The sequence below is a fragment of the Moschus berezovskii genome, chromosome 28, assembly GCF_049115385.1.
Source record: "Moschus berezovskii isolate FMDL1 chromosome 28, NW_MosBer_1.0, whole genome shotgun sequence".
Taxonomy (NCBI): Eukaryota; Metazoa; Chordata; class Mammalia; order Artiodactyla; family Moschidae; genus Moschus; species Moschus berezovskii.
In genome coordinates, this window is record NC_142487.1 from 29,363,973 (window position 1) to 29,390,134 (window position 26,162).

Here is a 26,162-nt window from a genome sequence, read left to right on the forward strand (position 1 = left end):
AGCCCTCCCCCCACTTCAGTGACTAGAGCGCGTTGACCCACACTTTTAACGTAGGGAATCTGCTGCACTTGTCTAGCTGAATCATCTTTTTCACACATTTCTAGTTTAACAGTAAGTTACATAGGTCCACGGTCATAGCAGAAATATGGCAAACTACGTCTAAGGTGCTGACTCACTGGTCTCCCTCCTTTCTGCCCTGTTGGGTCGGTTTTGTTCTTTGCCGCATAACTTGAATACATTTGGCATCCACAGTTCTCTCCCACCAGAACTTACCTTTCTCAGATGCGCTAGGTTGATTTGGGGCTTTGCTTTGGGTTGGGTTACACTGTTCTCACTGCGGGAAGGTGAGACAGATGCCTGCCTTTCCCCCACATCCTCTCATGCAAGAGACAGACAGGAAAGAGTTCTTAACTTCGCCTCAGCTGCTCCCTCTTCTACCAGAATAGATGAAATTTGACATCTCAGTAGTGTTTCTAATAGTGAATCATTTTCTGACATTCAAAGAAAGACTTTCTATGAATCTTGCTTCAGTTCAGTTCAATCGCTCAGTCGTGTCCGACTCTTTGCGACCCCATGAATCACAGCACGCCAGGCCTCAGATAATAGCATATACTTGAGGTACAACCCTGGTTATTTAAAGAGAATTTACCATGTAGAACTGTAACAGATTACCTCCAAACTTAGTGACTTAAAGCAACAACCATTTTTTTCTTAGTGTTATGTCTCATAGTTCTGTGGGCCAGGAATTCAGACAGGGAGCTGACAGCAAGAGCGACTTGTGTCTGCTGCAGAGTATCTGGACACACAGCTGGCGACTGCGGGCCTCTCTTGCTTTACCTCTCTCTGCGTGTGTCTGGCTCGGCGTCTCCAGGGAACCGCTGTTCCTACTGGCCTGGGGTCCCAGAGCAAGTGTTCCCAGAGGCTCAGTGGCAAGGCTTCTATGACCCAAGTCAGCCATTCCAGAATGGCTCTCCATCTCATCCTCCTGGTTAGGCCTGTCTCAGAAGTCTGTCCAGATCCATTGGCTGGGGAATTATACCCACATTTCAGCAGGAGGAGTAGGCAAGTAGGCACAATATTTTGGGCTGTCTTTACCACAAAAACTTCATAGGGTATTGTCATATACTAATGTTAAATTCTCAGTTTGATTTGATGAGTGTAAAAATGGACTTTAGTAAGTTTAGTATAAAAAGTTTCTGCTTTTTTTTGCCTTTTTTCTTAGAATGTCTTGGTATTTTAAGATGTACAGTCTGCATCAAAGGATGAGAGAAAACGTATAGAACATTGGTAGATGTGCTGGGATAAAGTCTATCTGGTTAGACCTTTGTTAAAGTAACCTGAGACCCGCGTGATCTTTGCTCTAATGATGTGTTCTCAGAGAAGGGTCTTCTTGGAAGAGCGCAGTCAACTTGACTATTTCACAGACTTTCCTCACATTTAAGAGATCTCCAGTAATTGTGATGTATCTGCATGTGTAAAAGTGAAGTCTGAGCAACCTTTTAGAGTAATCGAGATATGTCACATGACGCGTGGATCTGAGTTAACCAGGAGCACGCCGCAGGTCAGAAGATGCTTTCTGAACACAAATGAGCTACCTCAGTAGGAAGGAGAAGGGCACACACTTTGCCAGGGCTCTTTTTGTTCCTGCGCGTATTTTTACCAGCTTAGGGTTTTTAAAATTTGTCATCTTCTTCCAAGCAGAGAAAAATTCTCCCATTTGTCCTGACCCTTTTTTTAAAATGCTGATTCTGGCATGTCATCTGCGTTGCATTTGCATGGGAATCTGAACTTAATAGAGAACATGGGCACTGTTCCTTCCTGCAGAATCCCATTAAACCAGTGGTTCTCAGGTTTTGTGGTGCCTTTCCCTGCACACAGTAAAGCACACGTGCTGGGGGGGAGGAGATGGCGGGACAGACAGCTGTTCCTGCTGGGGTTGGTAAGCCCTGTGATTCTGATCTCTGTAGCTCTTGAGACGTTAGGTTCAGTTTTGGTTAAATTAATCAAGTTAAAATTTTTCTAATTTCTAAAACGTAGTCTAAATGACTGTATAGCAGTGATACATGCTGGAACTCAGTGTTGGGAGGAGGGGCAGAAAGCTTAATTAGTAGATATTTCATGGGTAGATGAACTTTGGTCCTTGGATAGAAATTCAGATTCCATTTTTCTACCTACATTATTAAACTAGGAGGCTTTTGACTTGGTTGTTTAATTGTGTTCTTCAAAGTAACTTCAGACCTTAAAAATTATTCCATACAGCTGTTTCAGTACAAAATTTATGGACACAACATGATAGAACTATTCTTAATTTTTTTGTGATGAAATATATATGCGTCCTAAGTCACTTCAGTCGTGTCCAAGTCTCTGCAACCCTTTGGACTGTAGTCCGCCAGGCTTCTCTGTCCATGGATTCTGTAGGCAAGGACAGAGTGGTTGCCATGTCCTCCCCAGGGGATCTTCCCTGCCCAGGGTTCAAACCCAAGTCTCCTGCGTCAGTAGGCAGGTTCTTTACCACCATACATAACAAAGTGTGCTGTTTCCACGTGTTTGAGTATACATAGAGTTCAGGGGCATTCACATTGTTGTGCAACCACCGGCCACCATCTGTCTCTGGAATGTTTCTTTTATCCCAAACTGAGACTGTGTTCATTAAGCTGCTACTCCCATCCCCAACTCTCGGAAGCCCCTGGTTAGAACCACCTTGCTGTCTCCATGAATTTTCCTCCTCTAGGGTGCCTCATATAAATGGAATCAAACAGAATCTGCCCTTTTGTGCCTGGCTTATTTCACTTAGCATAATGCCCTCGAGATTCACCCATGTGTCCATTTCATGCCTTCTGAAGGCTGAGTTGTATGTATACCTCATTTTGTTTATCTGTTCATCCGTGGACTTTTGAATAGCCCACCTTTCGGCTGCAGTGAACACTGGAGTACTAATTACCTGCTTGGGTGTCTGCTTTCAGTTCTTCTGGGTATATGGCTAGGAGTAGAAATGCTGGATCATACGATAATTTTTTTTTTTTTTAGTAATTTTACTGTGGCTGCACTGTATACACTCCTACCAGCAAGGAACACGGGCTCCAGTTTCTCCCCGTATTCATCAGTCCTTGTCTGTTTTTCGGATAGCGGCCTTTCTGATGGGTATGAAGTGGTATCTCATTGTAGTTGTGCTTTGCACGTCCCTAACGAAAGCTGTTCTTTCTTGTATAGTTTTGCACTCATTTATTTTTAATGGTGAGTGTTATTTTTAATTTATGAACCACATATGAACAATATGGAATATACTCTTAAGAAATGATTGACCCGTTCAGCTAAACTTCCAATTAACACAAGTATTTAAGGGGATTACAGTACTTTATTTATATTGATTTTTGAAGTATTTATAGCAGTTTTAAGCCAGTGTGGTTGTATTACTTTGTAGTAAATGATTATATGGTTTGGGTTAGGAAATACATGATTTTGTAATTGTTAGAATAATTCTTATGCCTTTTTTGTATTCAATAATATTGAAAGTTGGTGAGTGCCATTCAAAAGTTGGATGCTGACTGAAGAGGTCAATACTCTCCTTCTTCTTAAGTGTTTCTGTGTAGACAGCCTTGATTTCCTTGGGTTTCTAGAAGACAACACACCGTGAGGCTGAAGCTTAGCTCCCAAGGCTCTCTGTTATGATGCCGTGTTTCTAGGAATAGAGCCGTCAACTCTGTTCAGTCCCCGCATCCTCACACAGGCCAGGAGGCGTGGTCAGACTATAGAGCAAAGTATTTTAAATTAGAATTCTTCGAAAATTTAAGGTTTTCTGTTGACTTCATTTTTTATACAATTAAGAAATTAATGTATATTATTTATTGCAGATTTGTAATATTATAATTAGCTCCTGTAACTGAGATAATTTTGGTCTGAATAGTGTTTTGAGATTCTGAACATGAAGTGGGGGAGGATAAGGTATGAATTCTGATATAGATCCGTTATAAAGCTATTTTAATTTTTGGCTTACCCAGTGGGTTAGAGTAACAATATATTGGGTTGATCAAAAGGTTCGTTCATATTTTTCCATAACATCTTAACAGAAAAATTGAACTTTTTGGCCAACCCAGTCCGTAACGGTGTTTGATTCTGAGAGCCGTGTGTATGATTCGCAAGCTCTTCATGACTCCAAGTCGCATTTCAAGGGATAAAAGTTACTCTAGTTCACTCATGGTAGAGCACCTAGTTGATAGTAGGTGGTTTAGCATTAATAGTAAACTCAGTGTCCGCACACATTCTTGTTTAGATTTGTGTATTGATGATAGCCTTGAAAAATTTTTTCCTAACAAAGCATCTTGTTAGACTATCACTAAGGCCAAGTAGTGAATTAAAAAATTGCGTAAAAACATTAAAAATACAGATGCCCTTACATCTGGGGAATAGCATAAAGGGTACCATCTTTTTATGTGTGATCATGGTTCACTTGGGTAAAGAATTGACATCATTGGCCATTCTGAATAGCAGTATGCTGTGTGTGCCTCCAAAACTGGGACAATTAAATAATTTATAGAATATTGTTGTTAAATGAAGATAAATATTGCTATCTCTTTCCTGCTCTGGCACTGTGCCTTTCTGCTGTTAATGTGTAATCACCTATTTTACCTCTCAAATTGCTGTTGAAGTGATTGCTATTAAAAGTATCACTTTAACCTAGCTTATTTTTGTGGCATTCATTGTTCTTAGTCTCAGATGTAGATTAACCTGTGCTCCCCTCTCTCCTCTAGAATGACTCTTCTCGTGGTGATTATATGCAAAGCAACGAGGCCAGTTTAATAGAACAAGCCCCAATACCTCATGATGGACTAACTGTGGCACCTCACAGAACCCAGCGAGAAGGTATGTTGTATTTTTCCTAAACTTTAAACCGTCTGTACACAAGATTGCAGAGTGCTACTGACACTGGCTGACTCGCCCCTTGCCCCTTTGTGGAGTACAGGGCTCTGTGGGTCCTGGGTTTAGCTCAAATGCTGGTCCTCTCACTTCCGTGAGTCTGCCTCTGGGCTCCGACTCCGCAGCCCCTGGCCCATCCCAGCCCACGCTTACTGGGTTCTGCCTTGTAGTCCCTTGTCTTGAATCCGGCTGCACACTTCTGGAGGGCAAAGACTTTAACCTCCCCCCAAAGTATTAGTACAGTGCTTTAGCTGTAGAGTGTGCTCAAGGTGTGCTGAAAAAGCAAATTTACTGATGTTCACTGTAAGAGAGAAGAGATTTCTTACAAGCACATGCTTCCTGCAGTGCTGGCATTTTCAAGAGGTCTGGGTGGAGGAGGGAAAGGACATTGCCACCGGAAGAGAAACGGGTTCACATATTCTCTTCCCTTTACATCTGGGGGTCCGTTAACCTGCTGAGGGAAAATTTGGGAAGGGTGAAAGATACGTGGTGAGCATCACACTCAGTTATAACAGCTTTGAATTGATGTCATTCTATTTCCTTTTAGTTCCAATAATAATCCTTTTCATGTAATGCATTTTTCTTCACAGAGGAAAAATAGATGTGAATGTTTAAGGTTTAGAAAACGTTTACATAATTAACTGCTTCTGTTCAAGATTACTGAATCTTGAACAGTGATCTGGAGTCCTGCCTGGTCTGCTTCAGGACCAGGCAGTCACCTGAAGCAGAGTTTGGGTTTACAGTGAAGGTCCCTTGTGGTTTGTTTTATTTTAAGATAGTTTTAAAAAATATAAAAAGACTACATCAAAATGATAATAATTAACTGTAAGGTGGTACTTATAGATGGTTTTTCCTATATCTTTAATTTGAGAGTTGCAGGGCCTCCCATTATCAGCCATCCCTCACCCCATGCCCTCTGTCTTCTTCATTCTGATAGATCACAGCAGGTAGAAGTGAAATGGAGGCAAGGCCACAGCCACGTTCCTGTGCCCACACGGCCCTGTGGTCGCCTCTCTCAGCCTGTTTTCAGAAGTAGAGCTGCTTCATATTTCGGAACATTGATTAGTTCAGATGGTTTTTATTCAGTAGCACCACCCTTCCGCAGTTGAATAGAGCAGCGTTTGGAAACAGCAGCCCCCTGCCCTCCTCCAGCCTTCGTCATGCGCAGCAGTTCCGAGCCACTGCAGGCTTCTCACCCCGCCCGGCGTCTGCGGGTGTTATTTCTCCATCCTCCACGCTCTCATCCACCAAGGGAAACTGGCCCAGAAGCAGGCCGCCAAATACTAGACATTTGCAAAGTTAACACAAAATTCTGGTAATGGTGTCTCCTAATGTCTGTTTACCGGCAGATTCCTGTGATCTCATGATTCCTGCTTTGTCAGTGCCCACCTTCTGTGATCTATAGCAATCTTACTTCTTCCTGCACACTTTTGTTCCTTTGTATATTCTACTTCACCTGTTTTAACTTCTTCCTTTAAGGCAAAGTGAGTCCTTCCCTTTTCTTTTCCATCTCCTGTCCCCTGTGACTCGAGCGGTGACCTTGTGTTGAGTCACTTTCCTGACTTCTTCCCTGTGACCTTTATCATCTTCATTACAATTTCTTCTACTTATACCCTGAGCAGCAAAATATTTTTTCTTTAAGTCCTTATATTATGGTTAGTAGACTGGCTCTTTTCACTTTGTAAAGAGACTTACTTGCTAAGGTGGTAACTTCTATTGAAGGATGTATGAAATGAGGACTTTGGGGATTTGCACTTTGGCTTACTTCATGAGTGAGCTGATCATGAGCTGATCATCTTATCTAGTTCAATTCAGTGTAATTGTTCTTAAGCCACCAGTGTAATTTATGTCCACTATGACCACTATTGTATAATAAATTGTGAGAACTACAGTGAACCATCATAATTCATTATAATGTTAAGTTTGTGTTACCATTGTATGATATTAAGGGTCACACTTGAGGGAAACAGTTTTTAAATCCTGAATTGGAAAGAAGTCTTTATCACTTTCCTATTACTTTTGAAGAGTTCCCCACCTCATTTAAAATTTTTTTCTAGTTTATACCTAATCTGCCTAAATAACTGAAAGACTGTAAAGTGCTGTATTTGTGGTAATTTGAATTAACAGTTTTGAAGATTCCTCTAGATAAGCAATCTTCACTGCAGGCACCTCTTATTATTTATCTTTGATGCTTAGCAGATGCTTGAAACGACTTTAGGCACTCAGCATACTCATAGATGTAGAAAGAAATTACTTGATGGATGGACAACACATTGCTGTGCTTCTGGGTTTTTTGGTTTTATTCCACCATTAAGGCTGGTAGTAAAGATGGAGATAAATAGCTTAACCATTTGGCTATGTCAGGTTGAATAACTGAAATGTGTCTCTAGTCTCTGTAGAACAAGTCAGCATGTTTTCTTTCTTTCAGCTGTACACATTGAGAAGATAATGTTGAAAGGAGTCCAGAGAAAAAGGGCTGACAAATTTTGGGAGTACACCTTCAAAGTAAGCTACTCTCACCCAAAAAAGCTACCTCACACTGTGTTCAATGATCTTTTGGAAGGAATGAAAATTGATCTTTGGAAAAACTAAATGGCAGGTTTGCTAACTTAAGAAAAGCTGTGCACATGTCTGTGTTTGTCTTAATTAAGGGGATGTGCTGTTTCCAGTATACACTGCATGGTTTGCCCAGGTTAAAAAGATGTATCACATTAAGCTTGCTGTGACAGTTTGATTAAAAAGAAATAAGAGCCTTAGATTTAAGGCGTAAAGAAACCTTTGGAAAGTGACAGTAAACATTCAGCAGGACGACATGTCAGGCGACAGGCATCGTCTTTGCTCTGGTGTGTCTCCTCTTCTTCCTCCTGGCCCTCGTGGCCTGGTCTGGTCTCTGGTTGCCCTGCTGTTCTTGTGTCGGCCACGCAGTGTCTGAGTCCAGCGCCCGGCGCTGCCGGCCCCCGCGGCTCCTCTTCGCCCATGGCCTGTGCGGTGGACCCTCGTCCACGTCTCCCTGCGCCACACCGGCCAGCCCTGCTCTCCGGGCGCGCCGCCGGCGCTGGGGCTGCAGGGTGGAGGCCGCCTCTGTGCGCCCGCCCCTCACTTCCTTCTGGAGCAGCTCCCCGCGGCCCTGCCTCCCCAAGTCACCTCTGATCCTCCAGCAGAAGGTCTTTTCCTTCCTCCCTGTGTACCGCCATCATCCCTTTCCCGGGCTCTTGTGCTTGGGTTACACGGTATTTCTCTCCAGAAGGCCGTCATCTCTGAGAGAGCAGGAATCCTCATCCTCTGCATCCCACCGCGTCTGACTTGCCTAGTTCTGTTGAATAAGTTTTGGGACCAGCTTCTGCCTTCTGTAGAAGTATCCTCACTTTTCAGAGTTTAAATCCTCATCTCCGTTCTGTAACATTTGACGCCAGCCATTCTGGCTCTTCACTCAGCTCGTCCAGCTCTCCTGTCGTTGCTGGAGTGCTTAGTTCGCCCCTTCCTCAAGGCCTTCGTGTTCTCTGGCTCTGAACCATCTACCGGGCCCCAGGTTGAGCCCTCCCGCCCAGGTCGTTCTCGGCACCTCGCTCACGTGCTTCTCGCAGCCCCTGCCCCGTGCACTGTCTGTGGAGCCCCGACCACTGATGGACTGTCTCTGCTCGCGGGCTCTGACCTCAGCCCGCAGAGCCTTCACTGTCTTGTCCCCTCCATGTCCTTTCGTAAGAACAGTGTCTGACAGGAGTAGCTGCTCAACGATCATTTGAATAATTAGAAGTCATTTAAAAGTTGCTCCCATTAGTAAGGATATTTGTTTGAGGGTTGCTGGGTAAAATTTTGAATGTATTGTTAAGTATTTGGTTAATTGTGGCATGAGTAGTTGCTAAGGCTTATGTGTTACATAGTTCAAGTATTTACTCAGCTCAGATAATTGTAAAGTAGAAATTATTAGTGGGCCACCATTGAGTCCACTGAATTAAAAGTATCTGAGAAGTAAGTGGGTAATAGATTTAAGTTCTGCTCTTCTGCTTGCTTAGAGTTTGAATCTGTCAGTTAGCCTTTTTGAGTTTTAGTTTCTCCATCTGCAAATGCAAGTAGTCATATCTGCCTCATCCACCTTAATAGAAGTTTAAAGCATTAAGATAAAGATGATGAAATCTTTTCCTAAACAATAAACTCCCATAAAAGGATAATACAATACTACCAAAGAGGTGCAGTGAACCCGGTATTTCTCTTAAGAATGTGTATTTAGTAAGTTTCAGGAGATAGAACTTTTCTTTTTCTTGGGGCTTAGATCTATACTCTCCAAGTATCATTTTAGAGTCCTACAACTTCTCCAAAAGGAATGTAAGACATTTCCCTTTCTGAAAAATTATTAAAATGTAGTCACATTTATAGAAGACAGCTTGTTTTGAAAACCATGAAATTTGAAAGGAGTTACTAAAATTTTTAAGTAACATGCCAATATACAGTTAATTTTAACACTTTTGAAGAAATTATAACATTAACTTTATTTTCTAACTTGTTGATCTTGATAAAGTTTAAGTAAGGTCATCTGTTTTACACATGGCTTTTTTCCAATCAGTTCTTGCCTGAAAAATAACTGTATAGTATGTGTTTTTGTTTTTTTTTTCTTTTTAAATCAGGTAAATTGGTCTGATCTTTCAGTCACCACGGTAACAAAAACCCACCAAGAACTACAGGAATTTCTACTGAAGGTAAAAAGACAGATTTTATTGTTAAAATAATTTTTATATAATACACAGAATCCAAAAACTTCAGCACCAAAGTAAACACCAGGAATATTAAAACGTGTATGTAGAAGTTGACTTACAACTCTTCATGAGCATTAGCTGTAGAAAATGTCATATTATTCTAAGCGTAGATTTTCTTATGTTATATTGCTAATATAAGGAAGGCTTTCCACATTTAAAAAACAAAAGGAACCGTATTACCCCTCGTTTCTTGCTGAGATGTGTGTTGTTGGTGGCTGTGTGCCCAGCACCCAGCGAAGTCTCTCCTCTGGGTTTCCTAAGCTTTGACTGTTCTTTTTCTAGACAGATTTCATTTTTTAGTCATACAACTTCTCTAAAAGCTCAGAGTTAAAAAGAAAGAAATCTATCTATATAATTACTAGTCCCAACTAGATAACTTATCCTTCAGAATCACAGTGATTAATAACCCCCTGTTTAGCCAACATTTGAATATAGTGTTTTTTCTATAAGACCAGTGCCTTATCAAGTTATATGAAATAAGTGGCAACATAGTGTACTTCTAGGAACGAATTTCCTGTTTTAAAATATCCTTTCAAGTTTACTATATGTCTTTTTTTCCCTGTTTACCTTCCTTTTAAAATCATCTGCAAAGTGTAAGAGTAAACACTGTCCCCTTTGCAACCTGTGCTCCCTAACACTCTCTAACTTTTGCGGAGGCCAATGGACGGCACTGAGAGTTAGCTGAAATGTGCAAGAGTGAGGCCGGGCCTTCCCGTCCCTTTTCCGTTTCAGTGGCCCCCTCCCCTGCTGCTCGTTGGCGGCCGTGTCTGGCACCTGTGTTGTTCCTCCTCCCCAGAAAGGCGGCTCCATGGAGGCCAGGGGTAGGTTTCCTCCTGAGTGCTGTATCCACAGCGCCAGACACAGTACTTAGGACACAGTGGAGTTTGAAGTGTGTGTGGACGGCACGAAGGAAGGAATTCATGAGAAGAGTTACAGAAACTAAATTGTCGCAACGTTTTGTAGATGGTTATCCAGAAGGCACGGAAGTGGTGACTACAGATACGGGTCAGACTTTGCACAGTGCTGTCTGACCTCCGGGAAGCGCTCCATTGAACTGAAGCACCTGGCTGTGGGTGTCCAGGGAGCGGGAGGGGAGCGGGGTGCGTGCTGCGGCTCCCCCCAGCCCCGCGGCGACGCCCTGCGGGGACCCCGGCCTGCTCGGCGCCTGCTCCAGGCTGCGGCCCTGTGTCGGGAAGGGTTGGAAAAGGAACGGCTTTGGGGTAATGTCTGAGCAGGAGGCACTTCCCTTCCTTTTATGCCGCTGGTTTGGGACGTATTTGCCAGTGAGTGAGAGACGTGACGCTGGCCGTGCGGCTTTTGTTTCCTAGCTTCCCAAGGAGTTGTCCTCGGAGACTTTTGACAAGACCATTCTCCGAGCCCTGAATCAGGGCTCGCTGAAGAGGGAGGAGCGGCGGCACCCCGACCTGGAGCCCGTGCTGAGGTGAGGTCTGCGCGCTCCCTGGGGAGGTCCGCGCGCGCCCAATGCGCTTCAGGCTGCTCATGGCCGTTGGGGCTGAGGACGGGGTCGACGTCTCTGCGAAAGAAGTGGCTTTTTCTTACACTTACCTTTAAAAACACCCTTGATTGTTTTGTGTGGCTAGGCTGTGGTTTCAGCACCATAAATCGGATTCAGGACACTGATTGCCAGTTTGTGGGCTTTGGGTTAGTGTCACTGTCATTCATGCCGTTAAGAAATGCAGCAGTTGTAATGGGGGGGAAGATGAAAGAGGGAGGAAATGAGTGTGTAAGTGAGGGAGGACAGTGTGTAAAGAGAGGAGATTAGTGTGTAAGTGAGGGAGGAGAGTGTGTAGAGAGACAGGAGATTAGTGTGTAAGTGAGGGAGGAGAGTGTGTGGAGAGAGGAGATTAGTGTGTAAGTGAGGGAGGAGAGTGTGTAGAGACAGGAGATTAGTGTGTAAGTGAGGGAGGAGAGTGTGTAGAGACAGGAGATTAGTGTGTAAGTGAGGGAGGAGAGTGTGTAGAGACAGGAGATTAGTGTGTAAGTGAGGGAGGAGAGTGTGTAGAGACAGGAGATTAGTGTGTAAGTGAGGCGGCGGTGGCGGGGCAGGGCCTGGTGTCTGTGCTCCCTTCTGCCTGCACTGTGGATTAGGAAGATGAAGGTATGGTAGGGAAGTGTGCATCTGGGGTTGGATGACGTCTGCCATGTCAAAAGGCAGTCTTGTTTTTCTTACTTAATTGCCTGAGTAGTTGATGGCCACTTTGTGTCCTGTTTGGGTGTAATTGCTCTCTCTTGGCCCTGCAGCACTGAATCTGACCAGCTTGTATGCTGATTACAAGCCCCTGCCTTGTGCTCGATATGACTGTACTTGTGATCAATTAGCTGGTTTGTAAACATAACTGGATAAATAGAAGCCTTTGGGTTTTAATCCCCAGCCTTCAGTAGTGTGTTCAGACCTGGAAATTTAGAAGAGCTCCATACTTTGCATCTGTTTCTCTTCTGTCTTTCCATTTCCCCCTTTGTCTTCCTGTCGAATGTTTACGTCCACGTTTTGAGTTCCAAGAATCAGTTCTGTCTAATGCACAAGGAAGCGTTGGTCCATGGGGGTCATCTCTTGGTATGGTATTTGATGATTTTATAACTAATCGGAATGATAGGTCTGAAACCTTGGGGAGACATTAAGAACTAAATTTTTGAATGAGTAATTAAAGTATTCAAAAGCAATGAAAAGGGATTTGTTCGTTGAGCAGGGTGACAGTTTAATGTGTATGTACTATTTGAGTATCATAACCTTGAAGAATGTTGATATTTCCTAAGAGGAAATTGGAGCCGAAAGGCTGCATGCCTTGTTTAGGGTGACTCAGCTTGTTAGTGATTGAGCTTGTGTTCACATCCCAAGTAAACTTTCCGTCAGACGGTGCTGTAACTCTGCCCCTTTTGTAGGGAAGACCTCCACTTGGAACCCCCAAGTGCATTAATACAACACAAGGAAAGCTGTTTTTAAAGAGAACGGCTTCGACTCCTGGTGTGATGCACGTCCAGCTGGCTCGCCAGCCAGGCAGGCCTCAGTCTGCCGCAGTACTTGTGACTAACCTGGCTTGTAGTTTCCGGAACTCCCGCACTCTGAACTTCCCAGTGACTGTATTTTCAAGGAGTGGGACGGTTCCTTCATGGTGTCGCCAAATGGTGAAAAGTAACACCTGTGAAGAAGGGTTAAGAACCTGCAGCTGTTTTTCTGAACAGACAGGTGACTTAATCATATGTGTTGGGTCAGAATTCAAACCTTATCACTAGATTATATAAAATTGAAAATAAACCTGTTTATTAGATTATTGTAAGTAAGTCTTTTATTCATTTCCTTCTATGGGAAATGCATTAGCAAACAAATATTCTCTTCCTTAGGAAAACAGTTTTTTGTACCTGAATTAAACTGCCACGTGGTTTGTTTACCATCTCACCTATCTTGTGGGTTTATCGCATGAAATTAACCAATCTCTTTTCTTTTTACATGCAGGCAGCTATTTTCAACTACATCACAAGCTTTTCTGCAGAGTCAGAAAGTACACAGCTTTTTTCAGTCCATATCATCTGACCCTCTACACAGCCTCAGTAAGTGTCTCCGCTCTTCCGTAGAAATCTGACATTTTTCTGGCCTGGACTTCTTGCTTTACCACACCATCATGTATATGGGATTGTCATTTTAGTTAAGGTCAAGCAGCATACAAATTAGAAGCATTGGTAGTTTTTAGTGAATTTTCACTGCAGTTTTAAAGAAAGTAACTTATAACAGCTAATGTCACAAAACAGTAATGACCCGTGTGTGAAAAATATCTATAAAAGAATGGATATGTGTATATGTAGAACTGATTCACTTTGCTGTACAGCAAAAACTAACCCTAAATCAGCTGTACTGTAATTAAAATTGTAAAAGAAAAAAAATGCATCACAAAGCAGGAGCCAAGGATCTCAAACTCGTGGGCCTTCTGGATCCTCAGGCCTCTTGACAGGCCTGACTCACAGGTTGCAGAGACACTCTAGTGCAGCCTGGATGATGGATAACCTCTGACCTCTGCCCCTATTCCCATAAGGACCTCCCCAGCCTCCCAGGCTGGCAGCTCTGGCCTCACCCTCTCACGTTTGCCCTTCATGTCCAGTCGTTTAAAGTCCAGGCCACACCGGACAGAGGATGTCTCCCTTCTCGCCCTTCTCGCCCGCCCCGTTGCCAGGCCCGTTGTTCATGCACAGACCGCGCAGAGCCACCTTCCTCTCCCAGTCTGGTTTCTCACTCCATGGTAACCCGCCCCAGGGTTATCTTGGGGATCAGTGTGTTAACCCTCTTGTTCAGTCATTCAGTTGCGGGCAGCTCTGTGACACCATGGACTGCAGCACTCTAGGCTCCCTGTCTTTCACTGTCTCCTGGAGTTTGCTCACGTTCATGTGCGTTGAGTTAGTGACGCTGTCTAACCGTCTCATCCGCTATCACCCCCTTCTCCTTTTGCCTTCAATCTTTCCCAGCATCAGGGTCTTTTCCATGAGTCGGACACGACTGAGCGACTAACACACACTTCTAAGAAATGACAGTTCCATACTCCTCCCGCCTCCCTGAAATAGCAATATTCCACATCTGACATCTGAGAAAACAGATGTTAGACACCCGAATGACTTAAAATGATAACCTCTGCAAGCCCACGGGTCTGTCCATAACGGAGAAGCGATCCAGCTCGTACAGTGTGTTCCGAGGGCCCAGGCTGACCGCGAGCACTGAGCACGTTTCTGGAGGAAGAGCAGGAGCGGGAGATGCTGTGCGTCGCTGCAGCAGTCTGATGTTTCCACGCTGTCCTGTCGTTGATAACAGGAGCTCGAAACTGGAAGAGTTCTAAAATGAAAACCCTACACAGCACAGATGTTTAGAAGCACCAATCCAGTCCATCTCCTCATTTGGCACCGGGGCACATGGGCAGGCAGACATGAACCCAGTTGCTCCAGTCCTGAGGCTTCTATGGGGAGAGCTGGCTGCACGGTTCAGGGTCCCCACTCCCAGCCCGAGGGTCTGTGCCATGTCCCCTTGCTTTCTTCAAAGTCCTAACTACTGGAAACGTTCTCTTTACCATTAAACTCTCAACTCTCATCTGTGGGAGAAAAGTAATCATTACACTTGTTTATTTCACTGTAGTAACTTCCCTAAAAGTTAATGATATTTAATACTTCCTGCAGATAACTTACAGTCCTCTCTGAAGACCTCTAAGATATTAGAACACCTGAAAGAAGACAGCTCGGAAGCATCAAGTCAAGAAGAAGGTAAACGTTGATTCCCTGGGATAAGTCATTCTGCACGGTGTTGTCGCAGGGGTAGGTAAACAGGCCGTCAGCACAGATCAAGGAACTGAGAGACAGACGTGTGGGGACTTGGCCTGTGACAGGTGGCGTTTCAGAGAAGGGGGAAAGTGTGTGATAAGTGGTACTGGCTGGCTTTCCAGTCAGGAAAAATTTTAGATCCCTACTTCTGTCGTGCACAGAACATTTCAAGTGAATAGCACGTTATATGTAACATATATAAACTTAATGTAAAATATAAAACTTGAGTTTTTAAAGGTTAGTACTCTGGGACAAGAAGGTTTTCTGGACAAGACAGAGCAGCGTGACCATAGGGGAGATCTTTCTGTTCTAAATTAAAGCTTAACATGTGACAGAGAGCCACACAGAAGACATTTGCAGGGTATTTAGAGGTGAAGACTACAACCAGACTATACAGTCTTCTAAAAAATCTGAGAAAATCAGTCTGGTCAACAACATAAGTAAAGATAAAAATAGACAATTCACAGAAGAACCTTGAATGGTTCAGCCCCCTGAGTAGTCCAGAAAATGCTAATGAAAAACAATGAGAAATGATTTCATACCCATAAGATTGGCAAACTGTTTTCAAGTTTGGGAATTATCAAGGATATGAAGTAAGGGGAATTCTCAGCCACTGTCAATGGGAGTTTAAATTGGTGCAAGTATTTTGGACAGAAATTCGACACTGTCTTGCAGTTGGAGGTGGTTCATGCTGCTTCCCAGTATTTCTACTTCTGTGAACACTGTCGCCTGTGGGCTCAGGGGCCAGGACTCAGGCCATCCCGGCAGCCTGTAGGGGAACAGCAAAGCCCTGAATGTTACCCGAATGTTTCAAATGTTAATGAAGTCATGAATAGATTGAGGCACGTTCACGTGAGGTGGCAGCTAAAATAAAGGATATTTATAGTATATTCAATATGTAGCACCACTGTGTTTGTGAATACACACATGGGGAGTTAAAAACATGCACCAGATTATTTCAGCTAACCTCTGTAGAGGGAGGGACTGGAATGCAATGGAAGGAGGCATTTAATTGTTCCCAGGATGTTTCCTTTCTTAATAAAAAGAGGGAAATACAGAGATATCCAGGAGGTGGGTACACGGGTGTTGGTTTTATTAATATGTATTTTTTTGATATATGAGACACTTCATTTGTTTTAATGGTTTAAAATAAAGGCCTGAAATTCAGTGTTGTGGTTTTGCAGTTTAATGCTGATAGTCAGCGTTTGTAGTTTGGACAGATTTGATCTGCTGTCAGGTGGGCCGTGTTTGAGGGGGTATTTGAGGGAGTTCGGTCACCGGCTCTCTTTGGAAGACTGTCTCTCTGAGGCTTTTCCGGGGGTTTGGGAGCACTCTCGGTGGTCTGTCAGCACTGTTACGGCCATGAACCAGGCGTGGCCTCCGCGCGGAGTTTGCGGCGGGTGTGGTGTAATTCGTTGTTTTTTCCTCCACTCTAGATGTGCTGCAGCACACCGTCATCCACAAGAAGCACAGCGGCAGAGGCCCCCTTGGGACGTAGGTACCTCTGTCCTAACCTGAAGGGCGCCGTGTGTTTTTCCGTCTCTGTCCTGTTTACTCACTGGTGGATTTAGGCGCCATCCCGCCATTTTACTGTGTGCTTGTCATCTGCACCAGCTTTAGCGCGCTCTCAGTGCTCTCGGGTGTTTTTACACTGTGCTCTGCTCTTGCACTGGCCGTGACAGCTGCACCTGCGCTGGTTTCTGGCCCTTGCGGTGGTGCCTGGGGGTTTGCTCTGCGCTGGCAGCGTCCGGAGCCCTGACGCCAGTTGTGCTTGTACCACTTCCCATGTGAAGAGCTTGTACCACTGCCGCGTCACGCACCTCCTCCCAGCTCACAGACTGCACCTGCCATGGATCTTAGTTCTCTGTTAAACTTCATGAAGCCTTTTTTTCATTCATCATTTAGATACTACCATTCCACTGTTCTTCATTCCTTCCAGTGTGTTTGAGCATCCTTCTAACTGAGGAACACTGGAGAATTTCCTGTCATCATTGTCTGCCAGTGATGAGTTTACTTTGTTTTTCTCAAGGAGAAATGTCCGTCTCACCTTCCTTTTTGAAAGACATTTCGCAGATAGGACATAGGACTGCAGGCCGGTAATTACTTCCTGTCAGCGCTCCGAGCGCCTAGATCAGTCTCCAGGCCTGTGCCTTTGGTCCCTCACTTCATCTCCTCTCAGCCCAGTTTGATTTCTGCTGCAAAGCACCTAAAATCGTCTGTGTGACTTCTGACCCCCTCCCACAGCTGCAGTCCTCCCCAGGCTCCTGCCGCGAGCCTGTTGCCTCTTGCCCTGGGGGCCGTGTGGGTGCTCTGGGCCTGCAAGGTGCTGGAACCGGCTGGCTCAGAGCGGGAAGTTCATTTGCTCAGGGCTCTGCCCTCACTGGTGGGGAGCTCTGTTTCCTGCCCCTGGGGAGGTAGCTGTGGGGGTGCCAGGGGGCTTGAGCCTCTGCTGCTCGTGTGGGCAGCCCCAGTGACAGCCCCGCAGGCTATCTTCTCCCCCTCCTGTCTGACTTGCCCCACTCCTTCCTTGCTCCTGTTTCCCAGATGCCCGGCCGTGCCAGCCAAGTCACCCAGATTCTGCTTCTAGGGGGAGCTCAAGACCGCAGGTATCCAGGTCTCCACCTTGTTTCTCTCTGAAGGTTAGGGTGCTTCTCCAAACCCAGACTGTGCGTGTGAATTTTCCCAGTGTCTGGTTTTCAGCAGTTCCCTGTGACACGTTTGCAGCTTTCTTTGAACGAGTGCCGTCTTGTGAAGCTGACGCTTGATGCAGTTCCACTCGAGAGGAGCCCGGCCTCTCCCTCCACACGCTGCGTCTGCCTGCGTCCTGCTCCCCCGTCTGCGGCCCTGGGCGCCCACAGGCCAGGCTTCCCACCACATCCCGTGTGCTCTCGCAGACTCCCTGCTCCACACTCCAGTCTAGTTTCTCATGATTTCCTCTGCACTGATTTTTTTCATGTTTCCATCCGTTGAATTCTTAATTTATTTTACAGTTCTAGAATTTAAATTGGATTCCTTTTTCTGTTTTCCAGTATTCTTCCGAAATTCTGTCATCCTGTAGCTCTTGAGCAGCGTTGAGCGCTTTTAGTTCAGAGTCCGTGCCCAGTAGTTCTCTGGGTGCTCTTTGAGTCTGATTCTGTGGCCTGTTCCTCTTGATTTCCAGTCACGTTATGCTGTCCCTTCCCTTGCCTTAGACACACACAGCCCATGGCGATTCTCTCAAGATTGGGGTTAGTACCCCAGCTGTGAGCCATGTGGGATGAGTCCAGAGACAGATGTGCCTTTGTCAAGCTCCTCAGAGGCAGGCACTGATTAATAAGTAGGCGAGAATGCTGCGTACTGGCTTATTTTCATGGTTCCCTTTTCCTTAGCGCTGTTGCGAGGCGTTCTACAAAAGCCCGCGTACTGAAGGAAGGGTCGCTGTCGCTTCCTCGTTAGCTGCTGAGTGGGTGGGATTTTGAGGGCGGAGCTTCACACTGGCACGAACTGTTTCCTCTGCTAGCACTGTCGGTACACGTTGTTCCCCGGTGGACGGGCTCCCCGTGCAGTATGCTGAGCAGAATGGAGTGGTGGACTGGAGGAAGCCAACCTATGCCCCCGTTCAGCACCAGGAGCAGTGTGTGGCCTTGGTTGACCAGGTACGGGGTTGGTTTGTCTCCCGCCCTGCTGATGAGGCGGTGTTGCTGCACGCCAGTCGAGTCCTGTGAGCGCTGTGAGGGCCACTAGTGTGTCTGCTGAGAAGAGATGAAGGAACATTTCAGTGTGAGGCTGTGAAGTTAACTGGTATACATGACCTAGGCTCCTCTGGGACCGGAAGACGTGTGTTTATATCAGTTTTATTACTCAGAAATACTAATACATTTTCTTGTGACGATGCCAGAAATGATTCACTAGGGATACACCGTTATGCCACGTTTTTTGCTTTGAAAGAATTGCTCACATTTTGGTCCCTGTCTCGCTGTGGAGATGTAAGTTTTGAAAAGGCTCTTCCCCCGTGAGTTGTTGGGCCAGTTTCCCAGCACTCCCAAACGTGATTAGGAGGTACTCGCTTTTCAGGCACTGGTGTGGTCAGCGAGCTGACTGATCCCCAGTGCGTTTAGGCGCCACGGCCCTGGGAATACAGGGCGATGCTTGCTGGGACCGCTCCGGGGAGAGCCGCCTTCTCTGGAAGATGGGTCAGTGTTAGAGCCATCCTTACTAATGGCCGATTTTCAGATCCGTGTGATTATAGTTTTTCTTCATCTGCTCCAGTGCCTGCACCTTTTCTTCTTAGAGTTGACACAATCATGTGTTTTACCGACCTGAACTTGACGAGAAGACTAGTAAACCTGTAGCAAATACCAGTGACTTGATTGTGTTTTTTTAGTGACAAAGGGAAAACACATTCATTTTATTAATAAAAGCAAAATACAGAGTAGGTGTTTTTCTCATGATTAAGTATTTGTCAGAAAATATGCAAATTTTAGTGGATCAAGTAGGTAACTTCAAAAAAGATTGAAAATAAAAATGTGTTAGAATATATTGTAAAGTAGCCTCCAATTAAAATAAATTTTAAAAAATGTGTTAGAATATACAACTGGGGTTGTGTCATTTTAATGTCTTGTGTCAGAATAAGAGGATACCTCCTTGAGTATGGCCGTGCTTTGGTCCAGTTACTTTTTTATTCTTTTCCGTAGCATTCAACTGAAAAACGAAGTTTATCTTCAATAAGTAAGAAGAAAGGAAAGCCACAAATAGAAAAGTAGGTTTAATTTAATGTTTCCAGTAATAGAAATTGGTCAGAGAAGACAACATTTGATAATAGATCTGTTTAGTTTATGTAGTATAAATAGTATTTTTCCATTAGTTTTCTTTTTATTTTTACTCTGGACTTCTTTTTTATAGTTCTAGATAATCAACACATGCACATAATAAAAATAAGGCTGTCGTCATGTGTCATATTCAGTTTGGAGGGGCAGAGTTTCCAGTCCTGCTCACTGAAGGGTGGATCTTGCATTCACATATACCTTACTAAGCATTTTTTAAAATTATTTAAAAAATTGAGGGGAATTTTATTAGTATTGTACTTAATATGTTCTCTAGGGACTGTTAAAAAAATGTTGGTAACATGTATACTTTTGGCTTAGGGAGAAAATTAAGAAAACTGACAATAGATTGAATAGTAGAATAAATGGTATTCGAATCTCTGCTCTTCCGCACACCCACGGTGGTTCTGTGAAAGGTAAGGGAGTTTTTCATTCAATTACACATCACCTAAATATACTCAGCAGGGTACCTATTAGAGTGGGTGTTGAGCTGTTGTGTCAAAGCCTCATACACATTTTCCCTGCATTGATGTGAGTAGTAATTTCTGAATTAACTCCGTGAATACTTCAGACGTATTTAATGCAGGACATTCAGTCTGGCCTCGGAGGTGAAAGGACCTCTGCTGCAGCTGCACTCTGGCCCTCTCCCTCCCCCCGGCAGCAGCGGTCTCCTCACGGGTCTCCTCTTCAGCCACTCCCTGCTCCAAAGCAGAGGCCGCAGGACCAGAGGGGTCTATCCAGCCTCATGGAAAAAAAAATCGTATTGACTCTTTCAGGCTTTAATGACCATCCTTTGTGGAGCTTTATGGGAATCACAAGCTGAAATCAAGATTGCCGGGAGAAATATCAGCAACCTCAGATATGCAGATGACACCACTCTTATGGCAGAAAGTGAAGAGGAACTAAAGAGCATCTAGATGAAAGAGGGGAGTGAAAAAGCTGGCTTGAAACTCAGCATTCAGAAAGAGGAGGTCATGGCAGACAGAAGGGGAAACAATGGAACTGGTGACAGTTCTTTTCTTTTCTTGGGCTCCAAAATCACTGCAGATGGTGACTGCAGCCATGAAGTTAAAAGACACTTGCTCCTTGGAAGGAAAGCTGTGATAAACCTAGACAGCATATTAAAAACCAGAGACATTGCTTTGCCAACAAAGGTCCATCTACTCAAGGCTGTCGTTTTTCCAGTGGTCGTGTATGGATGTGAGAGCTGGACCCTAAGAAGGACCTTGAGAAGACTGAGCACTGAAGTATTGATGATTTCAAACCATGGTGTTAGAGAAGACTCTTCAGAGTCCCTGGGACTGCAGGGAGAGCAGAGAAACCTGGGGCACCAACTCGGAGTAACTTTTCGTGTTGTGACACTGCAGCGTCTGAGATTCCCGTGGCGACGGCAGCTGAAAGAAGGGGGCGCTGCTGAGACAAGGGGCGACAGGAGCTCTCGGTGGGCGACTAGAAACACTCCTGCCGGGGCGCCCTGTCTGTTCACTGCACCGCCTTCTAAACCACCTGCTAAATCGGCCATCTCGAGTCAAGATTCCCGTCAGCTATATGCCACCCTCATAACATCACTCTGCTCTCATATGATGTGGGAGCTATCCAAAAAGTTGGTAACAGTTTCTTCCCCTTTAGCTTCATATTTTCAGAAGATGCATGTGGACTGTGGTCTCAGACAGGTGTAGGTTTGCGTCTTTCAGTTCAGTTCAGTCGCTCACTCGTGTCCGACTCTTTGCGACCCCATGAATCACAGCACGCCAGGCCTCCCTGTCCGTCACCAACTCCCGGAGTTCATTCAAACTCATGTCCATCGAGTCGGTGATGCCATCAGACATCTCATTCTCTGTCGTCCCCGTTTCCTCCTGCCCCCAATCCCTCCCAGCATCAGAGTCTTTTCCAGTGAGTCAACTCATCGCATGAGGTGGCCAAAGTATTGGAGTTTCAGCTTTAGCATCAGTCCTTCCAATGAACACCCAGGGCTGATTTCCTTTAGGATGGACTGGTTGGATCTCCTTGCAGTCCAGGGGACTCTCAACAGTCTTCTCCAGCACCACAGTTCAAAAGCATCAATTCTTTGGCGATCAGCTTTCTTCACAGTCCAACTCTCACATCCATACATGACCACTGGAAAAACCATAGCCTTGACTAGATGGACCTTTGTGGCAAAGTAATGTCTCTGCTTTTTAATATGCTGTCTAGGTTGGTCATAACTTTCCTTCCAAGAAGTAAGCATCTTTTAATTTCATGGCTGCAGTCAGCATCCACAGTGATTTTGGAGCCCCCCAAAATAAAGTCTGACACTGTTGCCCCATCTATCTGCCATGAAGTGATGGGACCGGATGCCATGATCTTAGTTTTCTGAATGTTGAGTTTTCACTCAACTTTTTCACTCCCCTCTTTCACTTTCATCAAGAGGCTCTTTAGTTCCTCTTCACTTTCTGCCATAAGGGTGGTGTCATCTGCATATCTGAGGTTATTGATATTTCTCCCGGCAATCTTGATTCCAGCTCGTGCTTCTTCCAGCCCAGCGTTCCTCATGATGTACTCTGCATATAAGTTAAATAAGCAAGGTGACAATATACAGCCTTGATGTACTCCTTTTCCTATTTGGAACCAGTCTTTACCACCCCCTAAGTTTCTTAAATTTGTAAAAGAAGAATAATATCCACGTCATCAGATTGTAAGACTTCAAATGTGACAACATATGAAAAGCATTTGACTTGCATCAAGTACCAAGGTGTTCAATCATGTAATTCCTCTTGCCTCTTATAATAAGTTAGAAGAAAACGTATGCTGTCTAGGTTAAGAACTTTTGATAATTGATCAGACTCTTAATTCCTTTCTTTATTTTCAAATATTATGAAAGTACAACCTCAGGATTTTTAATTCAAGATTAACCTTATTCTGTCTATCTTGTTCTCTATATGCCACTGATTCATATGTGTGTAAATACATATTTATTTATAGAGTAAAACTATAAATAAAAAATACTTTGTACAATTATTGTCAGGTGTAGCTGAGATGTTTGCTGACTACCCGTTAAAGATAAAACCCTCTGTTTATTAATCCCTTTGAAATACTGAGGAATTACCTTTAAGATTTTTTTAACAGAACGCACACACATTTAGTAAATGTAGATGCTATATTGAAGCTGAAAATACTGGGTCCTTTGATTCATGGATTGTCCAGATTTTTAAATAACTCAGTTTGAGATAAGTGTTTGTAACTTTAACTTCTGTTTTGGGGAAAATACATTTGTGTAGTTCAGAATTCTGCAGGTACAAAAGGGAACAAAACAACCTCCCCCCAACTCCCCCCTGTATGCTGTCTTCTCCCAAAGCAGTCAGTGCTGTTCAGCACCTGTGTTTTCACAGTATTTGCTTCTAAAATCTCAAGCTTTAAATCTCTCTACTAAAGAGAAGCCTGCCTTACCTCACTTAGAATATTAAGAACTTTCTCTGATTGCATCACCCACGTTTCTTCCACCCCATTCCTCTATTGGCTCATTGTGGCACCGAAAATTTGGGGTTGACCTCTCCATTTATTTTAGATTATAATGAATTAAAGACCTTCATCTTTCTTTAATAACTCATTGTGGGTCTGTCGTCTGATGTATCTAAATGGTTCTTAAGTCTGTCTAGCTTCTTTTTGTCCATAAATACTAATAACTAGATTTTTATCATTAGAATAGTGGCTAGTGTAAGTTTTTTCCTCTTTGTCATCTTAATAACATGGCACCCCGTCCCATCACTTAATGGCAAATAGAAGGGGAAAAGTAGAATCAGGGAAAACAATAAGTAAAAAAGTTTTATCAGTTCAGTTCAGTTGCTCAGTTGTGTTCGACTCTTTGCAACCCCATGGACTGCAGCACGCCAGGCTTTCCTGTCCATCACCAACTCCCGGAGCTTGCTCAGACTCATGTCCATCATGTCAGTGATGCCATCCAACCATCTCATCCCCTTCTCTTGCTGCCTTCAATCTTTGCTAGCATCAGAGTCTTTGCCAATGAATCAGTCCTTTGCATCAGGTGGCCAAAGTATCAGAGCTTCAGCATCAGTCCTTCCAAAGAATATTCAGGACTGATCTCCTTTAGGATTGACTGGTTTATCTCCTTTCAGTCCAAGAGACTTTCAAGAGTCTTCTCCAACACCACAGTTCAGAAGCATCAATTCTTCGGCACTCAGCTTTCTTTATGGTCCAGCTTTCACATCCATACATGACTGTCAGAAAAACCATAGCTTTGACTAGACGGACCTTTGTTGGCAAAGTGATGTCTCTGCTTTTTAACATGCTCTGTAGGTTGGTCATAGCTTTTCTTCCAAGGAGCAAGCGTCTTTTAATTTCATGGCTGGTCACCATCTGCAGTGGTTTTGGAGCCAAGAAAATAGTCTGTCTCTGTTTCCATTGTTTCCCCATCTATTTACCATGAAGTGATGGACTGGATGCCTTCATCTTAGTTTTTTGAATGTTGAGTTTTATATCTCTGTTTGAAAGGGCCGTTTGTGGAATAGCCTTTGGCATAGTTAATGATCCTTACCTTCCTCACCTTCTGAGTCCAGAGGATCACATTTCTTTTTTATTATAAAAATTCCAAAGACTGCACACAATTCTAAAGCACCTGGATTGTCAAAAGCAGGAAATTATGTTCACTATAGATTTAGATTTATGTATGTATTTTTTTGAAAATTGCAAATTAATCTATGACAGTTAAGTGATTAAAATATTTACTAGCTATATAATGTTGGAGAAGGCAATGACAAGCCACTCCAGTACTCTTGCCTAGAAAATCCCATGGATGGAGGAGCCTGGTAGGCTGCAGTCCGTGGGGTCACTAAGGGTCGGACACGACTGAGCGACTTCACTTTCACTTTTCACTTTCACACATTGAAGAAGGAAATGGCAACCCACTCCAGTGTTCTTGCCTGGAGAATCCCAGGGACGGGGGAGCCTGGTGGGCTGCCGTCTATGGGGTCACACAGAGTCGGACATGACTGAAGTGACTTAGCAGCAGCAGCAGCTATATAATGTAAAGAAAATAATGCAATGAATTATTTCATTCTGAGAAATAGCTGCCTCGCCTCCTTTTTTTTAACGTTCTGAAACTTACCCTGTGAAGCATCAAAGGCCTCACTGCATGATAGTGAGCTCACTCTACCCAAGTGCTTTGGTGGTGGTGGTGGGTTGTTTTTTTTTTCCAGTCCATCATTTATTTCTGCTTAGAACTCAGGGGTTACTCAGTCTACTTCATGGGAAGCAATTAATCTTTTCAAATATTCAGGCATGTAAATTGTAACTGAAAGGCATTTTTGGCAGTCAGTTGTATTCTTGAGTTGTTTTTTTTTTTTTTTTTAAGAATTTTATAGTAACTCTGAGGAGTGTTTATTTGACTTAAGAAGTGGTTCGATGTAAAGTCAAGAAGTTTGACTATTTTCTCTGCCTTTAAGAATGTATTTGTCAATTATTTTCAGTTAAAATTATGTTTCAGTAATGAATTTTTACCTAGGTCAAGGGCTAGTTTTTATTACATAATTATAGAAAAACTGAAAAATTTACAACTGTAATTTCTGATGGTTCGGTTCAGAAATTTATTTAACTGAACAATTCTACTTTTTAAAAAACCATGTAATTTTCAGATGTGAGTTTGGACATTGGATCTGGACATGACACATGTGGAGAGACATCTTCAGAGAGTTACAGCTCTCCTTCTAGCCCCCGACAAGATGGAAGAGAGAGTTTTGAAAGTGAAGAAGAAAAAGACAGAGGTTTGCTCTTTGGAAGGGTGTGGGGAGGCAGAGGGAAATGTGTGCTCTTAAAATCTGTCAAACAACTATTTTTATGGTACTGAAAATGTCATTATTGACTTTAAATTTTAATTGGTATAACAGGTGTCTTGAAGACCATTGACTTAGCAGTTTCTAGTAATGTTGATTTTTTAAACCTGTTTCACTGAAAATGATAATAAAGAGAAAGAAGACAGTCATAACAAAATATAGAATCAGTGTAGAAAGATTGAAAATTGCATGTTACTAGATGGACATATAATTTTTATGTCATCCTGATTGACCATTTTTATCATTATAAATACCCTTCTTTGTCTCTAATGACAGATTTTGTCTTAAAGTCTGTTTTATCTGATGATAATACTGTTGCCACTTTAGCTCTCTCTTGGGTGTTTGCAAGATACCTCTTTTCCATCCTTTTACATTTAAATGTGTTTGTGTCTTTGATTCTAAATATGTCTCTTAAAGACACCTTATCGTTGGATTATGGTTTTTTTAAGCCATTCTACCCATCTCTGCCATTTGGCTGGCTTGTTTATGTATTTAAATACACTGTAATTAATGATAAGGTAGGATTTATATCTGCCATTTTGTTTTCTCTAAGTTCT

The 26,162-nt window shown here is 43.6% G+C and overlaps 1 protein-coding gene across 1 annotated transcript in view; it reads left to right on the plus strand.

The window, feature by feature from the left end:
* ZCCHC2 (zinc finger CCHC-type containing 2) overlaps positions 1-26,162 on the plus strand; it is a 42,799-nt gene that overhangs the window by 11,630 nt on the left and 5,007 nt on the right. Inside the window, exons 2-12 of the mRNA XM_055417491.2 lie at positions 4,749-4,860; positions 7,343-7,419; positions 9,537-9,608; positions 10,994-11,106; positions 13,138-13,232; positions 14,838-14,921; positions 16,415-16,472; positions 18,478-18,613; positions 19,652-19,716; positions 20,102-20,196; positions 25,408-25,536. Of these exons, the coding sequence (XP_055273466.2) occupies positions 4,749-4,860; positions 7,343-7,419; positions 9,537-9,608; positions 10,994-11,106; positions 13,138-13,232; positions 14,838-14,921; positions 16,415-16,472; positions 18,478-18,613; positions 19,652-19,716; positions 20,102-20,196; positions 25,408-25,536 (1,036 nt within the window). The remainder of the gene's footprint in view (positions 1-4,748; positions 4,861-7,342; positions 7,420-9,536; positions 9,609-10,993; positions 11,107-13,137; positions 13,233-14,837; positions 14,922-16,414; positions 16,473-18,477; positions 18,614-19,651; positions 19,717-20,101; positions 20,197-25,407; positions 25,537-26,162) is intronic.